The 27,930-nt window shown below is 43.1% G+C and overlaps 1 protein-coding gene and 1 long non-coding RNA gene across 2 annotated transcripts; one reads left to right on the forward strand and one right to left on the reverse strand.

Annotated features, from left to right (window-relative positions):
- On the reverse strand, positions 1 to 27,496 carry LOC106584634 (tripartite motif-containing protein 16). The gene is made up of 6 exons (XM_082968124.1): positions 26,863 to 27,496; positions 26,365 to 26,460; positions 3,330 to 3,563; positions 3,008 to 3,167; positions 1,002 to 1,061; positions 1 to 765 (listed from the first exon to the last, which is right to left on the reverse strand). Exons 1-6 carry the CDS (start codon positions 27,442 to 27,444, stop codon positions 242 to 244), a joined length of 1,656 nt encoding a protein of 551 aa, XP_082824250.1. The 5' UTR covers positions 27,445 to 27,496; the 3' UTR covers positions 1 to 241.
- Positions 24,447 to 26,869, forward strand: LOC145863021 (uncharacterized). Its single transcript, XR_014382354.1, has 3 exons — positions 24,447 to 25,025; positions 25,661 to 25,711; positions 26,270 to 26,869. It is a non-coding gene; the product is annotated as an uncharacterized LOC145863021 (long non-coding RNA).
- Positions 27,497 to 27,930: the final 434 nt, after the last annotated feature.

Consider the following 27,930-nt stretch of genomic DNA (forward strand, 5'->3'; position numbering starts at 1 on the left):
TACAAGATTAAAACAATGCATTTTAATGGATGAAATCTCTGAAGATCAAATCAGTCAGAAAAAAAACATTTGTAAAGACAAACAGAACAGAATGAATCATCACATCTGGGGACCCTACTACAGTTTAACCAGCTCAGCTATAGACTACACCAGCATGACTAGTATCTATGTGGACCCTACTACAGTTTAACCAGCTCAGCTATAGACTACACCAGCATGACTAGTATCTATGTGGACCCTACTACAGTTTAACCAGCTCAGCAGTACCAGAGAAAAGACAATCGACAGAAAACCCAGGATAGAGTGGCTGAGTGAATGTGGTCTGGACTCTGTGGAGGAGGGTCATTGTGTCAGAGACACTGTAGAAGGACAGAGTACCTGCCTTGTGATCCAGGTACACTCCTACTCTGGAGGACTGAGGGCCTGATACTTTCGTCCTAACACTATTGTGTCTGAACCAATAACCATTACTATAGTAGTGTAAACTCCAGGACTTGTCATTGAGTCCAAATGTATTACCTCTCCCTGTTCTGCTGATGTCTTTATATGAGGCTGCTGTAATAACACACAGCCCACTCCACTCCACCTCCCAGTAACAGCGTCCAGACAGACCCTCTCCACACAGCACCATCAAGTTGTTTGTGAATCTGTCTGGATGATCAGGATATGGTTGGACTTGGCCTGTATAGGTCACCTTTCTGTTCCCTTCAGACAGAGAGAGACGTGTGTGTGCTGTGTTTGGGTCCAGTGTGAGCTGACAGGAATCTGGGAGAAGAGCAGAGCAGAGACCAATGAGGGGAGTTAGAACAATAAGTTAAGTCAGATACTGTATCTACCCTGTCTTTGATTAGAGCACAGCAGAGATCAAATCAGAGAAATATGAGGAGTCAGATAGATACCCAGTCTTTGATTAGATCTACTATTGCTATATATTTCTAGAGGGATTGTTAGGAGTGTCAGTAAAAAGAGACTGTTAGTTACTTCAGAATAAAGAGACTCACATTGTAAGAACTGTTCTCTGGTCTTGGGCTCTGGAGGCAGTACAACATCCACTATATTCACTACAGACACACAAACACATTGACAGAGAGAGGGAATGTTATCATTGTACCATATTCAAGGCTCCTTAACTTCTATGGTCTACGTGGGACGCTAGCGTCCCACCCCCGGTACACACTATCAACAGCCAGTGAAATATCAGAGCACCAAATTTGAAAACTATTAAATGTCATAATTCAAATTTGTCAAACATACAACTATCTTACACCCTTTGAAAGATAAACATCTCCTTAATCTAACCACGTTGTCCGATTTCAAAAAGGCTTTATGGCGAAAGCATAAAGTTAGATTATGTTAGGACAGTACATTGACAAAACATTACATACAGCCATTTTCAATGCAAAGACAGGCGTCACCAAAAGCAGAAAACCAGCTAAAATTATGCACTAACCTTTGACAATCTTCATCAGATGACACTCCTAGGACATTATGTTAGACAATACATGCATTTTTTGTTCTATCAAGTTCATATTTATATCCAAAAACAGCATTTTACATTAGCGCGTGATGTTCAGGAAATATTTTCCGTCCAATACCGACAGTGAATCAGCACAACAAATTAAATAATTACTATTCGAAAACATTGGTAAAATATAATATTGTCATTCAAAGAATTATAGATTAACATCTCGTGAATGCAACCGCATTGCCAGATTTAAAAATAACTTTACTGGGAAATCACACTTTGCAATAAACGAGGTACTATGCTCAGAAAAATAGGCTTGGCAATACAGGTTAGCGCCATCTTGGAGTCATCGAAAATCAAATATACTATTGTAAATATTCACTTACCTTTGATTATCTTCATCAGAAGGCACTTCCAGGGATCCCAGGTCCACAACAAATGTAGTTTTGTTCGAAAAAGTTCATAATTTATGTCCCAATAGCTCCTTCTTGTTAGCGCGTTCCGAAGGCTACTCAAAATGTACGAGGCGCGCGGGACTTGTCTTCACTAAAGTGCCCCAAAACAATATTTACGTTCGTTCAAACATGTCAAACGTTGTATAGCATAAATCTTTAGGGCCTTTTTCAATCAGAACTTCAATAATATTCAAGGCGGACAATTGCATTGTCTTATAAAACGTTTCGGAACGAGAGAGTACCCATGGGCACACGTGTCATAGTAGTATAGGCCATCCGCTTATGACAAACTTTCCAGGCTTCTCGTTCGGTCAGTTTTTACCAGAGAAGGCTCAAACCACTTTGTAAAGACTGTTGACATCTAGTGGAAGCCTTAGGAAGTGCTACATGTATCCTAACTCACTGTGTGTTTCAATGGCAAAGACTTGAAAGTGATTCCACACATCAGATTTCCACTTCCTGTTAGGATTTGTCTCAGGGTTTTGACTGCCATATGAGTTATGTTATACTCACAGACACCATTCAAACAGTTTTTAAACTTTAGAGTGTTTTCTATCCAAATCTACTAATTCTATGCATATTCTCGTTTCTGGGCAAGAATAGTGACCAGATTAAAATGGGTACGTTTTTTATCCGGCCGTGCAAATACTGCCCCCTAACCCCAACAGGTTTTAACAGCTTCTACCCCCAAGCTATAAGACTGCTGAACAATTAATCAAATGGCAAACCAGACTACTTACACTGTACAAATTTCCTCAAATAACTTGTACCCTCGCACATTGACTCGGTACTGGTAACCCCTGTATATAGCTTTGGTATTGCTATTTTATTGCGTTTTTTAATTAGATTTTTTTAATAAATGTTATTTTGTAAATATTTTCTTAACTCAATTTCTTCAATGGCATTGTTGGTTAAGGGTCTGTAAGTCAGCATTTCACAATAAGGTCTACATCTGTTGTATTCGGCTCATGTGACAAATATAAATTGATTTGATATTCCACATGTCTAACGTGATGGCTGTAGGACCTTTCGTTGGTCTACAGTTTGAATTTACATGACTTAATATTGTTGTCGAATTTCAACACACCTGTAGTGGAGATCTTGGTCCATTCTCCTTTAAGGAAGTCTTCTACTTTCTCTCTCAATTCAGACACAGTCTTACTCACATCTCCAAAGTACTGAAGGGGACGGACAACGATGCTGGGTAAGTCTGAAGATACACTGATACTGGAGAGAGACTGATAACTCTGGAGAGAGAGAGAGAGAGAGAGAGAGAGAGAGAGAGAGAGACAGGGGGAGAGAGAGAGAGAGAGGACGGAGAGAGTGAGAGAGAAATGAGAACCAGAACATAATGATTAAGAGTTTCATATTAAGTTTTAAATTCATATCACATGTATCAAGACAGCTACCTGGAGGAAATGGATGTGATCCTCTGTGTGTGAGAGCTGCTTCAGCTCAGTGCTTCTCTTCCTCAGCTCAGCTATCTCCTGCTTCAGTTGCTCCAGTAGTCCTTCAGCTTGACTCACCTGAGCCTTCTCTTGGGCTCTGATCAACTCCTTCACCTCAGAGCTCCTTCTCTCAATGGAGCGGATCAGCTCAGTAAAGATCTGATCACTGTCATCCACTGCTGCCTGTGCAGAACGCTGTTAAGAGAGAGCGAGAGAGAAAGGGGGGAGAGAGAGAGAAAGATTGAAGGAAAGAGGGGGAAAGAGAGAAAGAGAGTGAGACAGAAAGAGAGCTTGAGACTGACTTGTCTTACTTTAATGAGCCATCCTCTTTACACTTACCCCCCAATACAAAAACATTGCGTGTCACCACAACCTCCACACAATCACATTATACAGTACCGAACACCATAGTACAATACACCATCCAGCACCACATTCCAACCGTACATCCAACCCCTCCTCTCCAGCCGTATAGACAGGCCCCCTGAGTCCCCATACCTCCTGAAACATCTCCACACTGTTGATCATTGTGTAAAACTCAACTCTAAGGCATCAACAGTAATGTCATTAGCCTGGCAACACAGAAAAAATATGATGAACAGTCTGTCATTGCAGAAAACAGACACCCCTCCCCAACTCCCAGGTCAGCCCGAGCCAACCAGCTATTGGTAGCCAGGGCTCCATATAGGACCCCTGACCTTTCCAGCCAAATCTTTTCAGTCTCCTGAGGGGGAAAAGATGTTGTCGTGCCCTCTTCACGTTTTGGTGTGTTTGGACCATGATAGTCCGTGTGGAGTGCGATTGAGATTGTGTCATCTGTGGATCTGTTTGGTCAGTATGTGAATTGGAGTGGGTCTGGGGTTTCCGGCATGATGGTGTTGATGTGAACCATGACCAGCCTTTCAAAGCACTTCATGGCTACCGATGTGAGTGATATGGGGCCGTAATCATTTAGTCAGGTTACATTCGCTTTCTTGGGCACAGGGACTATGGTGGTCTGTTTGAAACATGTAGGTATTACTGACTCAGTCAGGGAGAGGTTGAAAATATCAGTGAAGACACTTGCCAGTTGGTCCGCGCATGCTTTGAGTACACGTCCTTGTAATCCGTCTGGCCCCGTGGCTTTGTGAATGTTGACCTGTTTAAACGTTTTGCTCACATCGGCTACGGAGAGTGTGATAACACAATGATAACACAATCGTCTGGAACAGGTGGTGCTCTCATGCATGCTTCAGTGTTGCTTGGCTAGAAGCAAGAATAAATTACATTTAGCTTGTCTGGTAGGCTACATTTACATTTACGTCATTTTAGCAGATGCTCTTATCCAGAGCGACTTACAAATTGGTGCATTCACCTTATGATAACCAGTGGAACAACCACTTCACAATAGTACATCTATATCTTTTCTTTGGGGGGGGGGGGGGGGGGGGGGGGGGGTTAGAAGGATTACTTTATCCTATCCCAGGTATTCCTTAAAGAGGTGGGGTTACAGGTGTCTCCGGAAGGTGGTGATTGACTCCGCTGTCCTGGCGTCGTGAGGGAGCTTGTTCCACCATTGGGGTGCCAGAGCAGCGAACAGTTTTGACTGGGCTGAGCGGGAACTGTGCTTCCGCAGAGGTAGGGGGGTCAGCAGGCCAGAGGTGGATGAACGCAGTGCCCTTGTTTGGGTGTAGGGCCTGATCAGAGCCTGAAGGTACGGAGGTGCCGTTCACCTCGCAGCTCCGTAGGCAAACACCATGGTCTTGTAGCAGATGCGAGCTTCAACTGGAAGCCAGTGGAGTGTGCGGAGGAGTGGGGTGACGTGAGAGAACTTGGGAAGGTTGAACACCAGACGGGCTGCGGCGTTCTGGATGAGTTGTAGGGGTTTAATGGCACGGGCAGGGAGCCCCGCCAGCAGCGAGTTGCAGTAATCCAGATGGGAGATGACAAGTGCCTGGATTAGGACCTGCGCCGCTTCCTGTGTAAGGCAGGGTCGAACTCTGCGAATGTTGTATAGCATGAACCTACAGGATCGGGTCACCGCCTTGATGTTAGCGGAGAACAACAGGGTTTTGTCCAGGGTCACGCCGAGGCTCTTAGCACTCTGGGAGGAGGACACAATGGAGTTGTCCACCGTGATGGCGAGATCATGGAACGGGCAGTCCTTCCCCGGGAGGAAGAGCAGCTCCGTCTTGCCGAGGTTCAGCTTGAGGTGGTGATCCGACATCCACACTGATATGTCTGCCAGACATGCAGAGATGCGATTCGCCATCTGGTTATCAGAAGGGGGAAAGGAGAAGATTAACCTCTCTGGGCTAGGCGGGATGAATTCGTCCCACCTACGCAACAGCCAGTGTAATCCAGTGGCGCGATTTTCAAATACCTTAAAAATCCTATTACTTCAATTTCTCAAACATATGACTATTTTACAGCTATTTAAAGACAAGACTCTCATTAATCTAACCACACTGTCCGATTTCAAAAAGGCTTTACAACGAAAGCAAAACATTAGATTATGTCAGCAGAGTACCAAGCCAGAAATAATTAGACACCCATTTTTCAAGCTAGCATATAATGTCACAAAAACCCAGAAGACAGCTAAATGCAGCACTAACCTTTGATGATTTTCATCAGATGACACACCTAGGACATTATGTTACACAATACATGCATGTTTTGTTCAATCAAGTTCATATTTATATCAAAAACCAGCTTTTGACATTAGCATGTGATGTTCAGAACTAGCATACCCCCCGCAAACTTCCGGAGAATTCACTAACAATTTACTAAATTACTCACGATAAACGTTCACAAAAAGCATAACAATTATTCTAATTATAGATACAGAACTCCTCTATGCACTCGATATGTCCGATTTTAAAATAGCTTTTTGGTGAAAGCACATTTTGCAATATTCTAAGTACATAGCCCAGCCATCACGGGCTAGCTATTTAGACACCCGGCAAGTTTAGCACTCACCAATATCAGATTTACTATTACAAAAGTTTGATTACCTTTTGTTGTCTTCGTCAGAATGCACTCCCAGGACTGCTACTTCAATAACAAATGTTGGTTTGGTCCAAAATAATCCATCGTTATATCCGAATAGCGGCGTTTTGTTCGTGCGTCCCAGACACTATCCGAAATGGTAAATCAGGGTCGTGCGCATGGCGCAATTCGTGACTAAAAAAATCTAAATATTCCATTACCGTACTTCGAAGCATGTCAACCGCTGTTTAAAATCCATTTTTATGCCATTTTTCTCGTAAAAAAAGCGATAATATTCGGACCGGGAATGTCCATTTAGCTAAACAGAGGAAAGAAAACAAAGCTTTCGGTCGACGCGGGCACGAGCCTGAGTCTCACAGTACTGTAACCAGCCACTACCCAAACGCGCTACTTTGTTTCAGCCAGAGCCTGCAAAGCCACGATTCAGCATTTTGCCGCCTTCTGAGAGCCTATGGCAGCCGTAGGAAGTGTCACGGTACAGCTAAGATCCTCACTCTTCAATAAACAGAGACAAGAAGAATGACACCTTGTCAGACAGGCCACTTCCTGCATGAAATCTTCTCAGGTTTTTGCCTGCCATATGAGTTCTGTTATACTCACAGACACCATTCAAACAGTTTTAGAAACGGTAGGGCGTTTTCTATCCAAAGCCAATAATTATATGCATATTCTAGTTACTGGGCAGGAGTAGTAACCAGATTAAATCGGGTACGTTTTTTATCCAGCCGTGTCAATACTGCCCCCTAGCCCTAACAGGTTAATTGTGTGTCGTCTGCGTAGCAATGATAGGAGAGACCATGTGAGGATATGACAGAGCCAAGTGACTTGGTGTATAGCGAGAATAGGAGAGGGCCTAGAACTGAGCCCTGGGGGACACCAGTGGTGAGAGCACGTGGTGCGGAGACGGATTCTCGCCACGCCACCTGGTAGGAGCGACCTGTCAGGTAGGACGCAATCCAAGAGTGAGCCACGCCGGAGATGCTCAACTCGGAGAGGGTGGAGAGGAGGATCTGATGGTTCACAGTATCAAAGGCAGCAGATAGGTCTAGAAGGCTGAGAGCAGAGGAGAGAGAGTTAGCTTTAGCAGTGCGGAGAGCCTCCGTGACACAGAGAAGAGCAGTCTCAGTTGAATGACCAGCCTTGAAACCTGACTGATTTGGATCAAGAAGGTCATTCTGAGAGAGATAGCAGGAGAGCTGGCCAAGGACGGCACGTTCAAGAGTTTTGGAGAGAAAAGAAAGAAGGGATACTGGTCTGTAGTTGTTGACATCGGAGGGATCGAGTGTAGGTTTTTTGAGAAGGGGTGCAACTCTCGCTCTTTTGAAGATGGAAGGGACGTAGCCAGCGGTCAAGGATGAGTTGATGAGCGAGGTGAGGTAAGGGAGAAGGTCTCCGGAAATGGTCTGGAGAAGAGAGGAGGGGATAGGGTCAAGCGGGCAGGTTGTTGGGCGGCCGGCCGTCACAAGACGCAAGATTTCATCTGGAGAGAGAGGGTCAAAGCATAGGGTAGGGCAATGTGAGCAGAACCAGCGGTGTCGTTTGACTTAACAAACGAGGATCGGATGTCGTCGACCTTCTTTTCAAAATGGTTGACGAAGTCATCCGCAGAGAGGGAGGAGGGGGGGGAGGATTCAGGAGGGAGGAGAAGATGGCAAAGAGCTTCCTAGGGGTAGAGGCAGATGCTTGGAAGTTAGAGTGGTAGAAAGTGGCTTTAGCAGCAGATACAGAGGAGGAAAATGTAGAGAGGAGGGAGTGAAAAGATGCCAGGTCCGCAGGGAGGCTAGTTTTCCTCCATTTCCGCTCGGCTGCCCGGAGCCCTGTTCTGTGAGCTCGCAATGAGTCGTCAAGCCATGGAGCAGGAGGGGAGGACCGAGCCGGTCGGGAGGATAGGGGACATAGAGAGTCAAAGGATGCAGAAAGGGAGGAGAGGAGGGTTGAGGCGGCAGAATCAGGAGATTGGTTGGAGAAGGCTTGAGCAGAGGGAAGAGATGATAGGATGGAAGAGGAGAGAGTAGCAGGAGAGAGAGAGAGCGAAGGTTGCGACGGCGCAGTACCATCTGAGTAGGGGCAGAGTGAGTAGTGTTGGAGGAGAGCGAGAGGGAAAAGGAAACAAGGTAGTGATCGGAGACTTGGAGGGGAGTTGCTGTGAGATTAGTAGAAGAACAGCATCTAGTGAAGATGAGGTCAACCGTATTGCCTGCCTTGTGAGTAGGGGGGGGGACGGTGAGAGGGTGAGGTCAAAAGAGGAGAGGAGTGGAAAGAAGGAGGCAGAGAGAAATGAGTCAAAGGTAGACGTAGGAAGGTTAAAGTCACCCAGAACTTTGAGGGGTGAGCCATCCTCAGGAAAGGAACTTATCAAGGCGTCAAGCTCATTGATGAACTCTCCAAGGGAACCTGGAGGGCGATAAATGATAAGGATGTTAAGCTTGAATGGGCTAGTGATTGTGACAGCATGGAATTCAAAGGAGGAGATAGACAGATGGGTCAGGGGAGAAAGAGAGAATGTCCACTTGGGAGAGATGAGGATTCCAGTGCCACCACCCCGCTGACCAGATGCTCTCAGGGTGTGCGAGAACACGTGGTCAGACGAGGAGAGAGCAGTAGGAGTAGCAGTGTTTTCTGTGGTAATCCATGTTTCCGTCAGCGCCAAGAAGTTGAGGGACTGGAGGGTAGCATAGGCTGAGATGAACTCTGCCTTGTTGGCCACAGACCGGCAGTTCCAGAGGCTGCCGGAGACGTGGAACTCCACGTGGGTCGTGCGCGCTGGGACCACCAGGTTAGAGTGGCAGCGGCAGCTCGCGGCTGTGTTTCCCTTTGTAGTCCGTAATATTTTCAAACCCTGCCACATCTGACCAGCGTTAAAGCTGGTGTAATAGGATTCAGCCTTAGTCTTGTATTGCCGCTTTGCAATTTTTATGGTTCATCTGAGGGCATAGCAGAATTTCTCATAAGCGTCCGGATTTGTGTTCCGCTCCTTGAAAGCGGCAGCTCTACCCTTTAGCTCAGTGTGGATGTTGCCTGTAGTAATCCATGGCTTCTGGTTGGGAAATGTACGTACGGTCACTGTGGGGACGACGTCATCGATGCACTTATTGATGAAGCCGGTGACTGAGGTGGTATACTCCTCAATGCGATTGGATGAATCCCCGAACATATTCCAGTCTGTGCTAGCAAAACAGTCCTGTAGGTAGCATCCGCGTCATCTGACCACTTCCGTATTAAGCGAGTCACAGGTACTTCCTGCAGACGTCAACGGGATCAGTGGGTTGTGGAAGATGGCCAATTTATGCCATAAGGAGGATGCCGCCAAATTGTTGATGATCAACACCCTCCCTCTGTATGACACTTGGGAGAGGAGCCACCTCCACTTCGTCAGCCTCTACACCACCGCTTGTGACACTCATTCCCAGTTCTTCCTAACACACCCCTCTGAGCCCAGATACACCCAAAGCACCTTGAGCCCCTCACAGCCCCACTGCAACCCCCCTAAAAGCTGTGCAGGTGCCCTGTCCCTCCATTCCCCACATAAGAACCTCACCCTTGCCACAGTTTACCTATGCAGAAGACGCCCCCTCGTACACCCTCAAACGATTCTCCAGGGCCAGTAGGTCCTGCTCATCCCTAACCAACACAGACATAATCAGCATATGCTGACACTGCTATGCCTGTCCCCAACCCTATGCCTGGCTCCCACACTCCCTGTAGCCTCCTGCATAGCAGGATCAGAAAGGGCTCAATAACAAGAGTGTATAGCTGCCCCGACAGAGGGCATCCCTGGTGAATGCCCCGCCCTACCCAGACAGGCCAACTGAGCCCTCCCCCCACCTTGACCATACATGAAGCCCAAGCATACAACATTTGAACACAGGCCACAAAATTCTCCCCACAACCAAAACAACACATTGAACAGATATTCATGGTCCACCCTATCAAAGGCTTTCTCCCAGATTAAGAAGAGACTGTCTATGATTGAGCGCCCTGGTACACAGTGTGTTTGGTCTTTGTGCACAATAGAGTCCAGGTGGGACTTGAGTCTGTTAGCAAGGACTTTGGCAAAAACCTTAAAGTCCACCCAGAGGAATGCCACAGACCTCCAGTTCTTTAAGTCTCTCAAATCCCTTTTTTTGGGCAGGAGAGTCAAAGCCACCCATTTACAGTTTAGCAGCCCGACACACTCACGCAACATGCAAAACAAGGCTTGTCCAATAATTCCACAGGCAGACCGTCTGAGAGAAGGCAGCTGAGAGTTTGCGAAAGGCCAGGGAAATGTCAATTTGATTTCTCTGTGACAGGCTCCCTCATCTCCCCTCAACATAAGTTACACCCCAATCAGACAAATGTAAACAATGGATTTTCTTGGTTTCCCCACCCAAAATAGCTGGGAGCATCCATCTCTCTCAACATTGAAAATCTTGCTCTTACGAGTGCTCCTTTTGCTTTCATCAGAAAAGAAAGCCCTTAGGTCCCTACGTAGTTCTGATATATTATTTTTCAGCCCCACCCTACCTTGCCCCACCAGCTCAGCCTCCACCTCACTTATGAACCGCTCAAGTTCCCCCAGTACTCTCCTGGCTTCAGAAGAGGAAAAAGCTGTATACTGCTGACAGAAAACCCAAATCTGGGATTGCCCTACATCCCACCTGTCACGTCCTGACCATATACTTAGGTATTTTTGTATTATATTTGGTCAGGACGTGGCAGAGTTATGTTTGGTTATGGTGTAGTGGGGTTGTGAGTGTTGGTTTAGGTTCTAGGTTAGGTTTTCTATGTGTAGGTTGGGTGCTGGACTCTCAATTGAAGGCAGGTGTGTTGAGTTGCCTGTGTGTTTGTGGGTTATTGTATTTTGCACTGTGTTTCGTTTCACCTGTGAAACTGTCACCTTTCTCCTTTGCGTGTTTATTTTGTTTTGTTGTTTCCATCTATAATAAATATGATGTGGAACAGTCAACCCGCTGCGTATTGGTCATCGAGTGATTTCAACATATCTTCCGATGAGGGAGAATACGAGGAACGTGACAGAATTACCCACCAAACCAAGACCAAGCAGCGAGGGAGGGAGCTGCACACTGAGTATATGGACTATGGTGAGAGATGGACTTGGGAGGAGATTCTGGACGGGGCCGGACCCTGGCATCAGGCTGGGGAATACCGTCTCCCTCCGGCGGAGATTGAGGCAGCCAAGGCGGAGAGGCGTTTTGAGGCCATGAGCGCGCTGGTGGAGGAGCACGAGAGGCACCCCCAATAATTTTTTTGGGGGGGGCACATGAGTAGATTGGCTAGGGCAAGGAAAAGCCAGAAGCCAACTACCCGTGCTTACATGGAGAGAAGTATGGAGTTGAGGGTGCCGAAGTTTGCAGAAGTGCGCACGATCTCGCCCATACGCTTGCACAGTCCCGTGCGAGCTATTCCAGCCCCGCGCAGATGCCGTGCTAGAGTGGGCATCCAGCCTGGTAGGAGGATGCCTGCGCAGCGCATCTGGCCGCCGGTACGCCTCCTAGGACCAGGCTACCCTACGCCCGCTCTACGCACGGTAACTGTCGAGCCTCTGCACAGCCCAGTTCACCCTGTACCAGCACCCCGCTCATACAGGGCTACTAGTTCCATCCAGCCAGGATGGGTTGTGCAGGCGGTGCGATCAAGACCACTTGTGCGTCTCCATGGCCCAGTCTTGCCATTTCCCGCCTGACCCGGAAGTGCGTGCCTCCAGTCTGGCACAACCTGTACCAGCTCCACGCACCAAGCTTCCGGCGCGTCAGTCCATCCTCGAGAGTACGGAGACTGGGCACCGTCCAGAGGATCCCACACCAGTGTGCAGCCCAGAGGATCCGACGCCTGAGTGGCCCGCCTCGCCGGACCCGCCAGAGTGGCCCGCCTCGCCGGACCCGCCAGAGTGGCCCGCCTCGCCGGAACCGCCAGGGACACCAGGGTGCGGTCCAGAGGATCCGACACCGGTGTGCGGCCCAGAGGATCCGTCACCGGTGTGTGGACCAGAGTATCCGACAACAGCTTGCGACCCGGGACTGAGGGGAGCTGCCTGTGACCCAGAACCGGGTGAGTCTGGTCACAATTCTAAAGTAAAGTTGATTAACTATGACTGTGATGATTCTGCCTACAACCCAGAACCGAAGGAGTCTGCTTACAGCCTGGGACCGAAGGAGTCGGCCCACGACCCAGAACCAAAGAAGTCTGCCTACTGTCCTAAGCCCAACAGGTCTGTCTACGGTCTGGAGGACAGTAGGCCAGAACCGGAGCCACCTCCAATATAGGTGGGTTGGGGAGGGGGGTGTAGCACTGTGCCGTCGTTGACGGCAGCTACCCTCCCTTCCCTCCCTTTAGTTAGGGGGTTAATTGTGTGGGGGGGTTTTTCTGTTAGTTTGGTGCATTCAGTGTATGCACCTTTAGGGGGGGGGGGGGGGGGGGGGTAATGTCACGTCCTGACCATATACTTAGGTATTTTTGTATTATATTTGGTCAGGACGTGGCAGAGTTATCCTCTTGAGGATATCCTAGGATAGGGGGCGCCAAAGCGCATTTTGAAAGAAATTCGTTCCCATTTTCAACGGCCTACTAATCAAACTCAGAAGCTAGGACATGCATATACTTATTATATATGGATAGAAAACACCCTAAAGTTTCTAAAACTGTTTGAATGGTGTCTGTGAGTATAACAGAACTCAAATGGCAGTCAAAACCCCGAGACCGATTGAACCAGGAAGTGGAATTCTGAATTGTGGACTCAACTTCACGTCATCGCCTAAAATTCACACCGTGAGATATCGTTTAGTGAGCACTTCCTATTGCTTCCACAAGATGTCGCCAGTCTTTACAAAGTGGTTTGAGCCTTCAACAGTCGAAACTCAGTGAATGAGACGCGTTGGAAATTGGTCACAGCGGGAGGGCCATCACCATTATGACGCCGGCGGCCATGTCTACCCCCACCTTTGGAAACGGTTTGAAACACAATGAAATCATCCCCCTCGAATCTTATTGGCTCTCTTGGTGTTACAGGCCCTGAAGATTTATGTTATACAACGTTTGACATGTTTGAACGAACCTAAATGTGAAAAAAAAGTACTATTTCGAAACCACTGTGGCGCGCAAGGCAGATTAGTTGGATATGCCCTTCGGACGCACTAACATCAGCAAGCTAATTGAACATAAACGATGGACTTTTTCGACCGAAAATACATCTGTTGTGGACCTGGGATTCCTGGAAGTGCTTTCTGATGAAGACAACTAAAGGTAATGGATTATTGACAATATTATACAACATTAGATGTGAAATGCGGTTGTTCCAAGATGGCGCCGAGCTGTATTTACTAGGTCAGTTTCTGAGTACCGCATCCCCTTTTATCGCTAAGTGTGATTACCCAGTAAAGTTATTTTTAAATCTGGTATGACAGGTGCCTTCAAGAGATATTCATCTATAAATCTTAGAATGACAATATTACATTTTAAACATGTTTTCGAATAGTAATTCAGTAAAATGTAGCCCTGTTTCCCTGGATGCATTTGACGGGAAAATAGTTAGTCAACTTCAGACACCGATTTAAAAATGCTGTTTTCATATATAAATATGAACTTTATTGAACAAAAGAATGCATGCATTGTGTAACATGATGTCCTAGGTGTGTCATCTGATGAAGTTTGTAAAAGGTTAGTGCTGCATTTAGCTGTTTTTTGGTTATTTGTGATGCATGTGGTTGGTCGGAAAATGGCTATGTTGCTGCATTTTACGATGGACTCCTCTAACATAATCTAATGATTTGCTTTTCCTGTTAAACCTTTTTGAAATCGGACGACGTGGGTCGATTCAGGAGAGGTGTATCTAAAAAAAAAAAAAAAGATTACATATATTTTTTTTAATTAATCTTTTTTTTTATGCTAATTGGCGATATGATTTTTCGCTGGATTTTGATCCCGCTGACGGGATGAGACGCTGAAGAGGTTTTAAGTTTGGTTATGGTATAGTGGGGTTGTGAGTGTTGGTTTAGGTTCTAGGTTAGGTTTTCTATGTGTAGGTTGGGTGCTGGACTCTCAATTGAAGGCAGGTGTGTTGAGTTACCTTTGATTGGGGGAGTCCTATATTAGTAGGATGTGTTTGTCTGTGTGTTTGTGGGTTATTGTATTTTGCACTGTGTTTCGTTTCACCTGTGAAACTGTCACCTTTCTCCTTTGCGTGTTTATTTTGTTTTGTCGTTTCCATCTATAATAAATATGATGTGGAACAGTCAACCCACTGCGTATTGGTCATCGAGTGATTTCGACATATCTTCCGATGAGGGAGAATACGAGGAACGTGACACCACCACTGACTGAGAGACTCAAACTCCCCCTTCGGTTGTCCCCACCTATCCCAAAAGCCATGGAATCTTGAACAAAAATCTTATAAGAACTTTACATTGAATTTCCAATAGGACACCTGCCTGGGCCCTGGTGAAACAGAGAACTGAGCCCTGTACTAGGTGCATTCAAGGTAATTGATTTTGGCTCTAACCACTAACAATCTTCCCTTACACACCTCTTCTGCTACCCCTACACTAAGATTTGGCCATGGCTCAGCACCTGAACCCCCTTCCACCAGACACACCAACACACTTCATTAATCACATCACTGTGTGTCCCTTGCAAAATAAACAAATCATTTTTTGTTGTTGTTGACATATTCCCTCAGTGTCTGCCACTGTTCATGTTAAAGAAGTCTAACCGGGAAATTTCCATAAGAGGTGGGAAGGAAAACATCACAATCAGAAACCAGTAGAGAAGCCTATAGACCTGCCGTGCCAGAAAAAAAACTATCCATTTAAGCAGATTCTGAAGATATGCCCTTAAGCAACCATGACCCATTTTCTCAGGCTATACCGCTTTCTGGGTGAGAGGACACTAAACCCCCATTCTTCATCGTATGCCCAAATACTTCTCTGCAGCTGCCACCACAACATCAATTTTTGGTCATTTACATTCCATTTCTGCGGTACAGTTGATAACCATTGCTATGAACACTAAGAAGCCAACCTTTCTGAAGCATATATCACTCGTTGGCCTATCCCTCTGTGCTGGCACAGATCTACTACTCACAGGGATCCTCTCAGGATCCCTCACCCTTGACCCATCCTCCTCTACTTTCTTCACGGCCTCAGCATAAGGTACCTTCTGCTACTCTGATTCTAGCCACCTCAACCTGCTTCTCTCTCACTGGACACTTTCGATCCCCAGCAACATGGGCATCCCTTCAGTTGACACACACAACTTTATCCACCAAAACTAAACAATCCTCTATCCCATGACCTCCTGCACACTTCCCACATCTTGGAATCTCCCTCCTCCAAACTGCTGCAACATGACCATAAATGTTGCACCTGAAACAGAGCAGTGGATTTGGCACAAAGAAACACAAACAAAACAAGTCCACTACAGCTTACCTTCACTGATTCAACTGCACCCAACTCCTTTCCCACCCACCCACCCTGAACCCCCCCCCTATTTTCCACTTGAATTATAACATTTGAAATGTCTCTGTATTCCATGCCAATAAAGCCCTTTGAATTGAATTGAGAAAGAGACAGACAGAGAGGGCTCCATGTTGATGAGACTGACATGGAGTCAGTCATGGTTATATGATGAAGTAGCCATAAACATAAATATGGGTTGTATTTATAATAGTGTTCGTTCTTCACTGGTGGCCCTTTTTTTGTGGCAACTGGTCTCAAATCTTGCTGCTGTGCTGGCACACTGTGGTATTTCACCCAGTAGATATGGGAGTTTATCAAAATGGTGTATGTTTTCGAATTCTTTGTGGATCTGTGCAATCTGAGGGAAATATGTGTCTCTAATATGGCCATACATTTGGAAGGAGGTTAGGAAGTGCAGTTCAGTTTCCACCTCATTTGTGGGCAGTGTGCACATAGCCTGTGTTCTCTTGAGAGCCAGGTCTGCCTACGGCGGCCATTCTCAATAGCAAGGCTATGCTCACCGAGTCTGTACATAGTCAAAGCTTTCCTTAAGTTTGGGTCAGTCATATTTGTCAGGTATTCTGCCACTGTGTACTCTCTGTCTAGGGACAAACAGCATTGTAGTTTGCTGTTTTTTTGTTGATTCTTTCCAATGTGTTAAGTAATTATCTGTTTGTTTTCTCATGATTATTATATTTTTTATTCAACATTTAAGGGTGAATCAGCTTAATATTGCGGAAAGAATTGCTGCTTCCATCAATATAATTGTCTGCATAATTTCCATTCCCTCATATATTTACCCATATATATATATATATATGCACGCACACATGCATACATAAACATTCATACATATATAGACACAGACTTTTCTTAGAATATACCTTTATTATTCCCTGCAAACCCTACCACCCTTCCTCCAGTTGGAGTAAACTAATAAACAATAACACGTAGGCTTCTACCTTCAGTTTATACATATTATACACATTTTACAAACACAATCTATTTTACAATAGTTATATTTTATGTTGTTAGTCCTTCCTCTATTTCTGATGTCCATCCTGTTTGATTTCTATTTGTAACTGTGCTATTTCACAAAATTTCAGAACCTACAGTTGAAGTAGGACGTTTACATACACCTTAGCCAAATACACTTAAACTCTGTATTTCACAATTCTTTGACATTTAATCCTAGTAATAATTCCCTGTCTTAGGTCAGTTAGGATCACCACTTTATTTTAAGAATGTGAAATGTCAGAATAATAGTAGAGATAATGATTTATTTCAGCTTTTATTTCTTTCATCACATTCCCAGTGGGTCAAAAGTTTACATACATTCAACTAGTACTTGGTAGCATTGTCTTTAAATTGTTTAACTTGGGTCAAACGTTTTGGGTACAATTCCACAAGCTTCCCACAATAAGTTGCGTGAATTTTGGCCCATTCCTCCTGACAGAGCTGGTGTAACTGAGTCAGGTTTGTAGGCCTCCTTGCTCACACACGCTTTTTCAGTTCTGCCTACAAATTTTCTATAGGATTGAGGTCAGGGCTTTGTGATGGCCACTCCAATACCTTGACTTTCTTGTCCTTAAGCCATTTTGCCACAACTTTGGAAGTATGCTTGGGGTCACTGTCCATTTGGAAGACCCATTTGCGACCAAGCTTTAACTTCCTGACTGATGTCTTGAGATGTTGCTTCAATATATCCACATAATTTTCCTTCCTCATGATGCCATCTATTTTGTGAAGTGCACCAGTCCCTCCTGCAGCAAAGCACCCCCACAACATGATGCTTCCAACCCCGTGCTTCACGGTTGGGATGGTGTTTTTCGGCTTGCAAGCCTCCCCCATTTTCCTCCAAACATAACAATGGTCATTATGGCCAAACAGTTCTATAGTTTTCCCTATATGCAGTTGCAAACCATAGTCTGGCTTTTTTATGGCGGTTTGGAGCAGTGGCTTCCTCCTTGCTGAGCAGCCATTCAGGTTATGTCGACATAGGACTGGTTTCACTGTGGATATAGATACTTTTGCACCTGTTGCCTCCAGCATCTTCACATGGTCCTTTGCTATTGTTCTGGGATTGATTTGCACTTTTTGCACCAAAGTACATTAATCTCTAGGAGACAGAACGCGTCTCCTTCCTGAGCGATATGACGTCTGTGTGGTCACAGGGTGTTTATACTTGCGTACTACTGTTTGTACAGATGAACGTGGTACTTTAAGGCGTTAGGAAATTGCTCCCAAGAATGAACCAGACTTGTGGAGGGCTACAATTTTTTTCTGAGGTCTTGGCTGATTTCTTTAGATTTTCCCATGATGTCAAGCGAAGAGGCACTGAGTTTGAAGGTAGGACTTGAAATACATCCACAGGTACACCTCCAATTTACTCAAATGATGTCAATTAGCCTATCAGAAGCTTCATGACATCATTTTCTGGAATTTTCCAAGCTGTTTAAAGGCACAATCAACTTAGTGTATGTAATCTTCTGACCCACTGGAATTGTGATACAGTAAATTATAAGTGAAATAATCTGTCTGTAAACAATTGTTGGAAAAATTACTTGTGTCATGCACAAAGTAGATGTCCTAACCGACTTGCCAAAACTATAGTTTGTTAACAAGAACTTTGTGGAGTGGTTGAAAAACGAGTTTTAATGACTCCAACCTAAGTGTATGTAAACTTCCGACTTCAACTGTACAGTCATGGCCAAAGGTTTTGAGAATGACACAAATATACATTTTCACAAAGTCTGCTGCCTCAGTTTGTATTAAGACAATTTCCATATACTCCAGAATGTTATGAAGAGTGATCAGATGAATTGCAATTAATTGCAAGTCCCTCTTTGTCATGCAAATGAACTGAATCCCCCAAAAATATTTCCACTGCATTTCAGCCCTGCCACAAAAGGACCAACTGACATCATGTCAGTGATTCTCTCATTAACACAGGTGTGAGTGTTGCCGAGGACAAGGCTGGAGATCACTCTGTCATGCTGATTGAGTTCGAATAACAGACTGGAAGCTTCAAAAGGAGGGTGGTGCTTGGAATCATTGTTGTTCCTCTGTCAGCCATGCTTACCTGCAAGGAAACACGTTCCGTCATCATTGCTTTGCACAAAAAGTGCTTCACAGGCAAGGATATTGCTTCCAGTAAGATTGCACCTAAATCAAGCATTTATCGGATCATCATGATCTTCAAGGAGAGTGGTTCAATTGTTGTGAAGAAGGCTTCAGGGCACCCAAAAAAGTCCAGCAAGTGCCAGGACCGTCTCCTAAAGTTGATTCAGCTGCGGGATCGGGGCACCACCAGTACAGAGCTTGCACAGGAATGTCAGCAGGCAGGTGTGAGTGCATCTGCACGCACAGTGAGGCAAAGACGTTAGGAGGATGGCCTGGTGTCTGGAAGGGCAGCAAAGAACCTACTTCTCTCCAGGAAAAACATCAGGGACAGACTGATATTCTGCAAAAGGTACAAGGATTGGACTGCTGAGGACTGGGGTAAAGTCATTTTCTCTGATGAATACCCTTTCCAATTGTTTGGGGCATCCGGAAAAAAGCTTGTCCGGAGAAGACAAGGTGAGCGCTACCATCAGTCCTGTTGTCATGCCGACAATAAAGCATCCTGATACCATTCATGTGTGGGGTTGCTTCTCAGCCAAGGGAGTGGGCTCACTCACAATTTTTCCTAAGAACACAGCCATGAATAAAGAATGGTACCAACACATCCTCTGAGAGCAACTTCTCCCAACCATCCAGGAACAGTTTGGTGATGAACAATGCCTTTTCTAGCATGATGGAGCACCTTGCCATGATGCAAAAGTGATAACTAAGTGGCTTGGGGAACAAAACATTGATATTTTGGGTCCATGGCCAGGAAACTCCCCAGACCTTAATCCCATTGAGAACTTGTGGTCAATCCTCAAGAGGCGGGTGGACAAACAAAAACCCACAAATTCTGACAAACTCGAAGCATTGATCATGCAAGAATGGGCTGCCATCAGTCAGGATGTGGCCCAGAAGTTAATTGACAGCATGCCAGGGCGGATTGCAGAGGTCTTGAAAAAGAAGGGTAACACTGCAAATATTAACTCTTAGCTTCAACTTCAGGTAATTGTCAATAAAAGCCTTTGACACTTATGAAATGCTTGTAATTATACTTCAGTATTCCATAGTAACATCTGACAAAAATATCTAAAGACACTGAAGCAGCAAACTTTGTGAAAATTAATATTTGTGTCATTCTCAAAAGTTTTGGCCACGACTGTATATACATTTTACAGACCCCGTATGTTTTAAATTGGTTATCTTGTTATTAGTCCCACTCTTCAGCTCCATTCAACCCTTCCCATCTATCTCTTAACACCATCCATTTTGGATTTCTATTTGCCATATATTTGTGCTGTGATGCTTCACAAAAGTACTGAACCTTTCTATTCTCATAGCTTCGACAGATTGTAAATTAAAGAAACATTTTTGCTAAAATAATTATTATATTATTGATTGATTGACTATGACTTTTCAAAACACCCAATATTGCTATCTGCTGTGTTAGTTCTAGGCAAATGTTGCAATTCTTCAGCCATTCCTGGACCTGTGACCAAAAACGAGCTACGTATGGATAGTACCAAAATAAATTATCTAATGACTCTGCCTCCTCACAGCAAAATCTGCAGAGCTGGGAAGATTGTATCCCCCATATACTATATATATATATATATATATATATATATATATATATATAAAACATTCTATTGGTTGCAAGAATTTTGTATAATAATTTAGAATTTTTGAATCCGGCGTTGTTTTGCGTGTCAATTCATTAACCATGTGGCATGGAATGGGTACATCGAAAATCTCTTCCCAACTATTTTGCAATTTATATGGCACAGCTGTAGATTTTTTGGTCCTTAAATGAAATTGGTATATGTTTTTATTTATCACAATTTTCTTTAACCATGTATGTTCTTTAATGCATGGCCGACAGACAAGTTCCTTACTTTTTCCCTCTTCTACTTGCCTCTTCCATTTTTGTAGTAATGCTGCAATTAGTTGGTTGTAATTTTGGGTAGAGCAGAGACTTCCATATGTCTGTGTTAGCTGCATGTGTGACATAACTCCACCAGTCCTATTTATGATATCATTTATAAAAATTATACCTTTTTTTAACATTTTATCGAAAAATACATTTTTTTATCACTTAGTATATTTGAGTTTAACCGCAATATTTGTTGTACTATTTGTTCTGTCTTTTCAGGTGGATTAAACTGAAATTGCAACCAACTTTCTAAGGCTTGTTTAAAAAATAACAATATTTTGGAGATGATTTTGTTTTCAAACAACCGAAAGTGAGCAGTTGTAATCTGAATAAAGGGAAAAAGGCCATTCTTGAAGATGGGGTGAGACATTCCTACCAATTTACTAGAGAACCCATTTGGATTTAAGTATAACTTTGTGATATGACTAAAGAGTTAATCAAGGTGATTTTTCCACAAATAGACAGGTATGTTCCTTTCCATGGTAGCAAGTTCTTATCTATTTTGCTAACTTTCTATAAAGATTTATTGGAGTGAGATCATTTCTTTCTTTCAGGATTTGTATACCGAGTGTGTGCACATCCCCGTCAGAAAATGTTATTGGTAAATTACACGATAATGTAAAAGTTGCATTTTTAGTGATCCAATACGTAATATAAAACACTAAATAATTTGGTTTTAATCCAGAGAGGTTAGCAAAGTATCTAGATCCTCTATGAGGCTGTGGAGGGATTCTAATTGAGGTTTTAAAAGAAAACATGAATCACCAGCGTACAATGACAGCTTTGTTTTTAAGCCACGGATTTCTAATCCCTTAATATTATTGTTGGATGTAATTTTAACAGCTAACATTTAGATGTCAACAATAAATAGATATGCCGATAGTGGACAAACTTGTTTTACTCCTCTTGACAGTTTAAAACGTTCTGATATGTAGCAATATTGTACTATTTTAAACTTAGGGTTAACTATACATAACTTTAACCCATTTTATAAGAGATTCTACAAAATTTAAATATTCTAGGCATTTGTATATAAACTCCAGTCGTACTTTATCAAAAGCCTTTTCAAAATCAGCTATGAAAACCAGGCCTGCTGTCCCCGATATTTCATAGTAATCTATTGTTTCCAGTACTTGTCTTATATTCTCTACAATGTATTGTCCATGTAAAAAAACTGTCTGATTAGCATGAATAATATCTGACAATACCTTTTTAATTCAATGCGCCAAGCATTTAGCTAGAATTTCTGCATCACAACACTGAAGTGTAAGAGGCCTCCAATTTTTTAAATGGACTGGATCTTTATATATATGTCACGTCCTGGCCAGTATAAGAGTTAATTGTTATTGTAGTTTGGTCAGGACGTGGCAGAGGGTATTTGTTTTATGTGGTTCGGGGTGGTGTGTTAGTTAGGAGGGCGTTTGATTTATTATTTCCGGGTTTTGAGTTATGGTCTATGTTTATGTATTTCTATGTGTAGTCTAGTGAGCGTGTTTCTATGTTGAGTTAATTGGGGTGGACTTCCAATTGAAGGCAGCTGTTTGGTGTTGCCTTTGATTGGAAGTCCTATATTAGTTGGGTGTGTTTGTCTTGTATTTTGTGGGAGATTGTTTTTGCATTGCGTGTTTTTTGTCAGCCTGCAAAACTGTCATTTGTCGTGCTTATTATTTTCTTGTTTTTCCGTGTTCAACATTTGTTAATAAATTCAGAAAATGAACACCAACTCTGCTGCATATTGGTCCACCTTTTCGGACAACGATTTCACTATATCGTCCTCCGACGAAGAAAGCCGTGACAATATACCTCTGGGATCCTGTTTCACTAATAATGAAATCAGACCTTCTTGTTGCGTGTCCGATAATCTACCATTTATATAGGAGTGGTTAAAACATGCTAATAATTTTTCCTCTGAGTATATCAAAAAAAGTTTGGTATACTTCCACCGGTATGCCATCCAGCCCTGGAGTTTTACCAGCCTTAAAGCCTTTAATTGCATCAATAAGTTCCTCCAGTTCGCTTTATTTTTATAAAATGTTACCCTTCATCTTTCTTGAATAAGTTGCCCCATTTCTTTTAGTTTTTCTGCTAACTTATTCTGTGCCTCTATGGTACAGTTTTTATTGCTGTGTAACTGTACTGTTAGTCCTTCAATTTCCTTTGTTAATATGGACTCTTTTGATCTAAATTGTTTTTGTTTTATAGAAGAGTACTGAATCGCATGGCCTCTAAAGGCACATTTAAAAGTGTCCCATACAATCTGCTGTACCTATGTTATGTCTGAAAAAGTCAGTTATAAATTCTTCTGTCCTAATTATGAACAATTTATCATTTAGTAGTCTTTGATTACATTTCCAATATCCTCGCCCACGTGGAAATTCTGTAAGAGTTATATATATGCCAATTATGTGATGATCTGACCACATTCTGTCCCCTATCAACACTTTAACTTTTGGTGCCAGAGAGAATGACATAAGAAAGTGTCATGTTCGTCGTAAACATTGGACGAAAATGCAGCGGGAATGTGTACACTCATCTTTCTTTATTATGTAGAACGCGAACACAAAACAAAACAACGACGACGACAAACAGTCCCGTAAGGTACAATGACTACACGGAGAAACAACTACCCACGAAAACCCAAGGAACAACACCCCTACTAAATAGGACCTTCAATTAGAGGCAACGAGGAACAGCTGCCTCCAATTGAAGGTCAACCCAATCAACTAAACATAGAAATAGAAAAACTAGAACGAACATAGAAATATACTAACATAGAACATTAACCACAAAACCCCGAAACACACTAAACAAACACCCCCCTGCCACGCCCTGACCAAACTACAATAACAAAAAAAACTTTTACTGGTCAGGACGTGACAGAAAGTAATCAAGACGACTAGCTTGATTAAGCCTCCACCATGTATATCTCACTAGGTCAGGGTATTTAAGCCTCCATATATCCACTAATTTCAATATATCCATTACATTCATGATTTCCTTAAAACCTGTTATGGCTAGGGGTTCCACTAGCGGAACGTTTCGACAACATCCGGTGAAATTGCAGGTCGTCAAGGTTCTCATTAGCAGCTTTGAGAATTTCCTTGTATATTATATGCTTTCCCTTTAGGGGCTTTGGCTTTGCAGGACCAACACTGCCAAGCAGGCTCAGAATCTTGAGGGGGCAGTGCTGCTCTAGGTCTCTGACCGCATTTTGGCTGCGCACAGACCGTTTACAGCAGTCGTATAAAACAGTTATGGTCATTCAGGTGGGTGTCTAGGGTATAGGGTTGTGGACCGTTCCATCAATATAGGAACATAAATAAATTAATTAGATGTAAAAGTTATTTTAAAAATGTAGTTCCCCATGATGGGACAATAAATAAATTATCTGTATAATTTATTTTAAAATGCTGTTCCACCATGATAGGACAATAAATAAATAAATAAATAAATAAATAAATAAATAAATAAGATGTATAATTCATTATAAAACATATATCCTCATCTGAACAACATTGAAAGCGCTCTCATAACCCCTGCTCAAAGCAATACATTGGTTCTGGGAAATGCAACCATTTCCTTTCTCACTCAACGCCACACTTTCCCAAACACCATCCACTCATACTGTGCCTTCGGTTTACTGAGTTTTTATCTTCACCATGTTGAATTAGTGGTTTTGTGTTCCAATTAGTTATATTTGAAGATATTTTTTGTTGTATTATTACAATCCATCACCGGGCTAGAATTGTGTATTTCATTATTTGCCTCCTCTATGAGAATTTTTAAAATAGCCATGGAGTAGTCTTTGTGTCTCTGAACAACTGGTTATCAATATATAGTTTATCAACGACGAGAGCTACTCGTTTCCCTTTTAATCCATTTTTCTTGAAAATTGGATACAGAAATTTACGCCGTTCTTCAATTTCCTTCGGGAACTGGTCATTCATGCCAATTTTCGTGCCAGCAAGTCTTTTACCCAGGATTTTAACCATTATTTTATCTTTAAAGAAAGCAAATTTGGCAACGATTGGGCGTTCATAACTTTGCCCTCTCTGTCTGAAGCGGTGTACACGTTCGAGTTGGATTTTGTCGATAGCTTCGCGTGGAATCTGAAGCGCTGTAAGGAGGAACTCTCTAACTACAGATTCAGGAACTTCTCATTCTTTCTCTTGGATACCTGTAAGTACCAGATTCTCTCTCATGGATCTAGTTTCTATGTCAAGTAAGGCTTCTCTCAGAACGGTGTTCTCCTTTTTAAGTCCATTAACTTCGGTTTCAATCTTATTGACTTTCCCTTTTAGCTTGTTTGTGTCTTTCTCCAATGTCGCAGCTTTTCATCACTCATCTCGAGGCTTGCCTTCAACTCTTTTATATCCTTACCGACTAGTTCAAGTATACCCAGTTTATCATTTATTCATTTTAACAGATCGGTTTTGACCGTTACCATTTCCGGTGGTGAAAATATTAAATTGTCTGTGTCTGTAGAAGTGTCACGTTTTCAATTTGAAATTTGTTCCCCTGTTTTACTCTCTGTCATGTTTGGGTGTTGCTTGTATTCATAATATTTGTCGATGAATTTCTCTAGTCGTAAGATTTGTTTTGGGTTGTTATCCAGATTGAAGGTTATCACCCACCAGATTGTATACTGCTAATATTGAGTCTAACTTACCGATATTGTGAGCCCAGACCTCACAACCATAAAAGGCAATGGGTTATATAACTGATCCAAGTATTTTTTACCAGATCCTAATTAGTATGTTGAATGTTATGTTCCTTTTGATGGCATAGAAGGCCCTTCTTACCTTGTCTTTCAGATCGTTTACAGCTTTGTGGAAGTTACCTGTGGAGCTGATGCTTAGGCCGAGGTATGTATAGTTTTTTGTGCACTCTGGGGCAACGGTGTCTAGATAGAATTTGTATTTGTAGTCCTGGCAACTGGACCTTTTTTGGAACACCATTATTTTTGTCTTACCGAGATTCACTGTCAGAGCCTCGGGTCTGACAGAATCTGTGTAGAAAATCTAGGTGCTGCTGTAGACCCTCCTTGGTTGGGGACAGAAGCACCAGATCATCAGCAAACAGTAGACATTTGACTTCAGATTCCAGTAGGGTGAGGCTGGGTGCTGCAGACTTTTCTAGTGCCTTTGCCAATTTATAATATATGTTGTGGAGGGTGGGGCTTAAGCTGCATCCCTGTCTCACCCCACGGCCATGTGGAAAGAAATGTGTGCGTTTTTTGTCATTTTAACCGCACAATTGTTGTTTGTGTACATGGATTTTATATTGTTGTTTGTTTTTCCCCCACCACTTTCCATCAGTTGGTATAGCAGACCCTCATGTCAAATTGAGTCGAAAGCTTTTTTGTAATCAACAAAGCATGAGAAGAATCTGCCTTTGTTTTGGTTTGTGTTTTTGTCAATTAGGGTGTGCATGGTGAATACGTGGTCTGTCTTGAATACGTGGTCTGACTGGAGGAGAGAAGTGAAATGGTGTGTCTCCTCTGGTCAACAATACTCACCTTGAGAGACTCCACAGCCTGTTGGAGCTTCTTCAGTTCCTTCTCTCTCTCTTGGAATCTCTGCTGGACCTTCTGCAGACTCATCCCCAGCTGCCTCTGTGGAGAATCACTCTTCAATGTGCTATCAAGCTTGATTTTTCCAGTAGATCAATAGTATAGTAATGTGACATAGGGCCCATAGAGAGGAAGGTCTAAAATCTTGAGGAAGTCCCTTGGCAATATGATATTATTATGTTTCTATGTGAATGATTATAGTTTTACAGTAGACCTACATGTGTCAAGGAGTTTAGACTGAACTTTGGTGCGTTAAGAATGATAATGGTGTTTGACTTTAGAAAATTGTGATATATTTGGAGAATCTAGGTTAAGAAAATCTATATGCCCAAGGTTTATATTCATATTTCTCTGTCGTTTGAATGATCTCATATCCAAACAGTCTTACTGTACCTTTAATTCTTTGTTTATCCGACTGTCACCAACAAGATGTTCTGATCTTACCTGTTTCTCAGTCCTCTCTGCTGCAGCTGACAATGTATCATGGCCTTTATGTTCATCCATTGTACACAGATAACAGATACACTGCTCATCAGTACGACAGTAAACCTCCAGCAGTTTGTCATGATGAGAGCATATCTTCTCATGCAGTTGTCCGGTGGATTTGACCAGCTTGTGCTTCTTGAAAGCAAGTGATTCATAGTGAGGTTGGAGGTGAGTATCACAGTAAGAGGCCAGACATGCCAGACATGACATGAGGGCTTTCTGCTTTCTGGTCCCAGTGCAGAAATCACACGCCACATCTCCAGGACCAGCATAGCACAGAGCAGGAGGGGGAGCAGCCTGCGTTCCTTGCTTCTTCAGACTCTCCACCACTTCAGCCAGCACAATGTTTCTCTTTAGAGTAGGCCTTGGGGTAAAGATCTGTCTGCACTGGGGACACCTGTAGACACCTTTCAGATCATCCTGATCCCAGCTTTCTTTAATACAGCCCATACAGTAGCTGTGTCCACAGGCAGTAGTGACCGGATCCTTCAGTAGATCTAGACAGACGGCGCAACAGAACAGTTCCTGATTCTCTGCCATGTTCGTGCTCTCTCTCGTAGGTTAAGCAATGGCAGTGTCATAGATTACTTTCTGTTTCATTGAGCTCTACACCAGAGGACAGGGAGTGGCTTCCTACTTGACTGTGTACTCTGTATCTACAGGGGGTGTAGTTTCTTTGATAAGGAAGTGTAACAGAATGTTGGGTAATAGGCAGAGGGGGTTATTATTTATGTATTTGAAATACGTATTTTAATTACTTCTGAGTATTTTGTCATTTGAATTACACTGGGCTGAACTACACTCCATTGCATTTGTATTTTCAAAACACAAAATATTTTACTATACCATATTTTTAACAGTTCACACCTTGCAATGGTATAAGAAGTCTGATAGCACTATGGTGCGATAAGAGTGTTTTTTAAATGAACTAAATATAAATGTACATGAAAAAATATTGATAAATACTGTGTTGAGGGAAAATGTACTTGATACGATTGTGATATGTTGTCTCACCTAACTGTCTTA

Source organism: Salmo salar, chromosome 23, assembly GCF_965601325.2.
Source record: "Salmo salar chromosome 23, fSalSal1, whole genome shotgun sequence".
Classification (NCBI taxonomy): domain Eukaryota; kingdom Metazoa; phylum Chordata; class Actinopteri; order Salmoniformes; family Salmonidae; genus Salmo; species Salmo salar.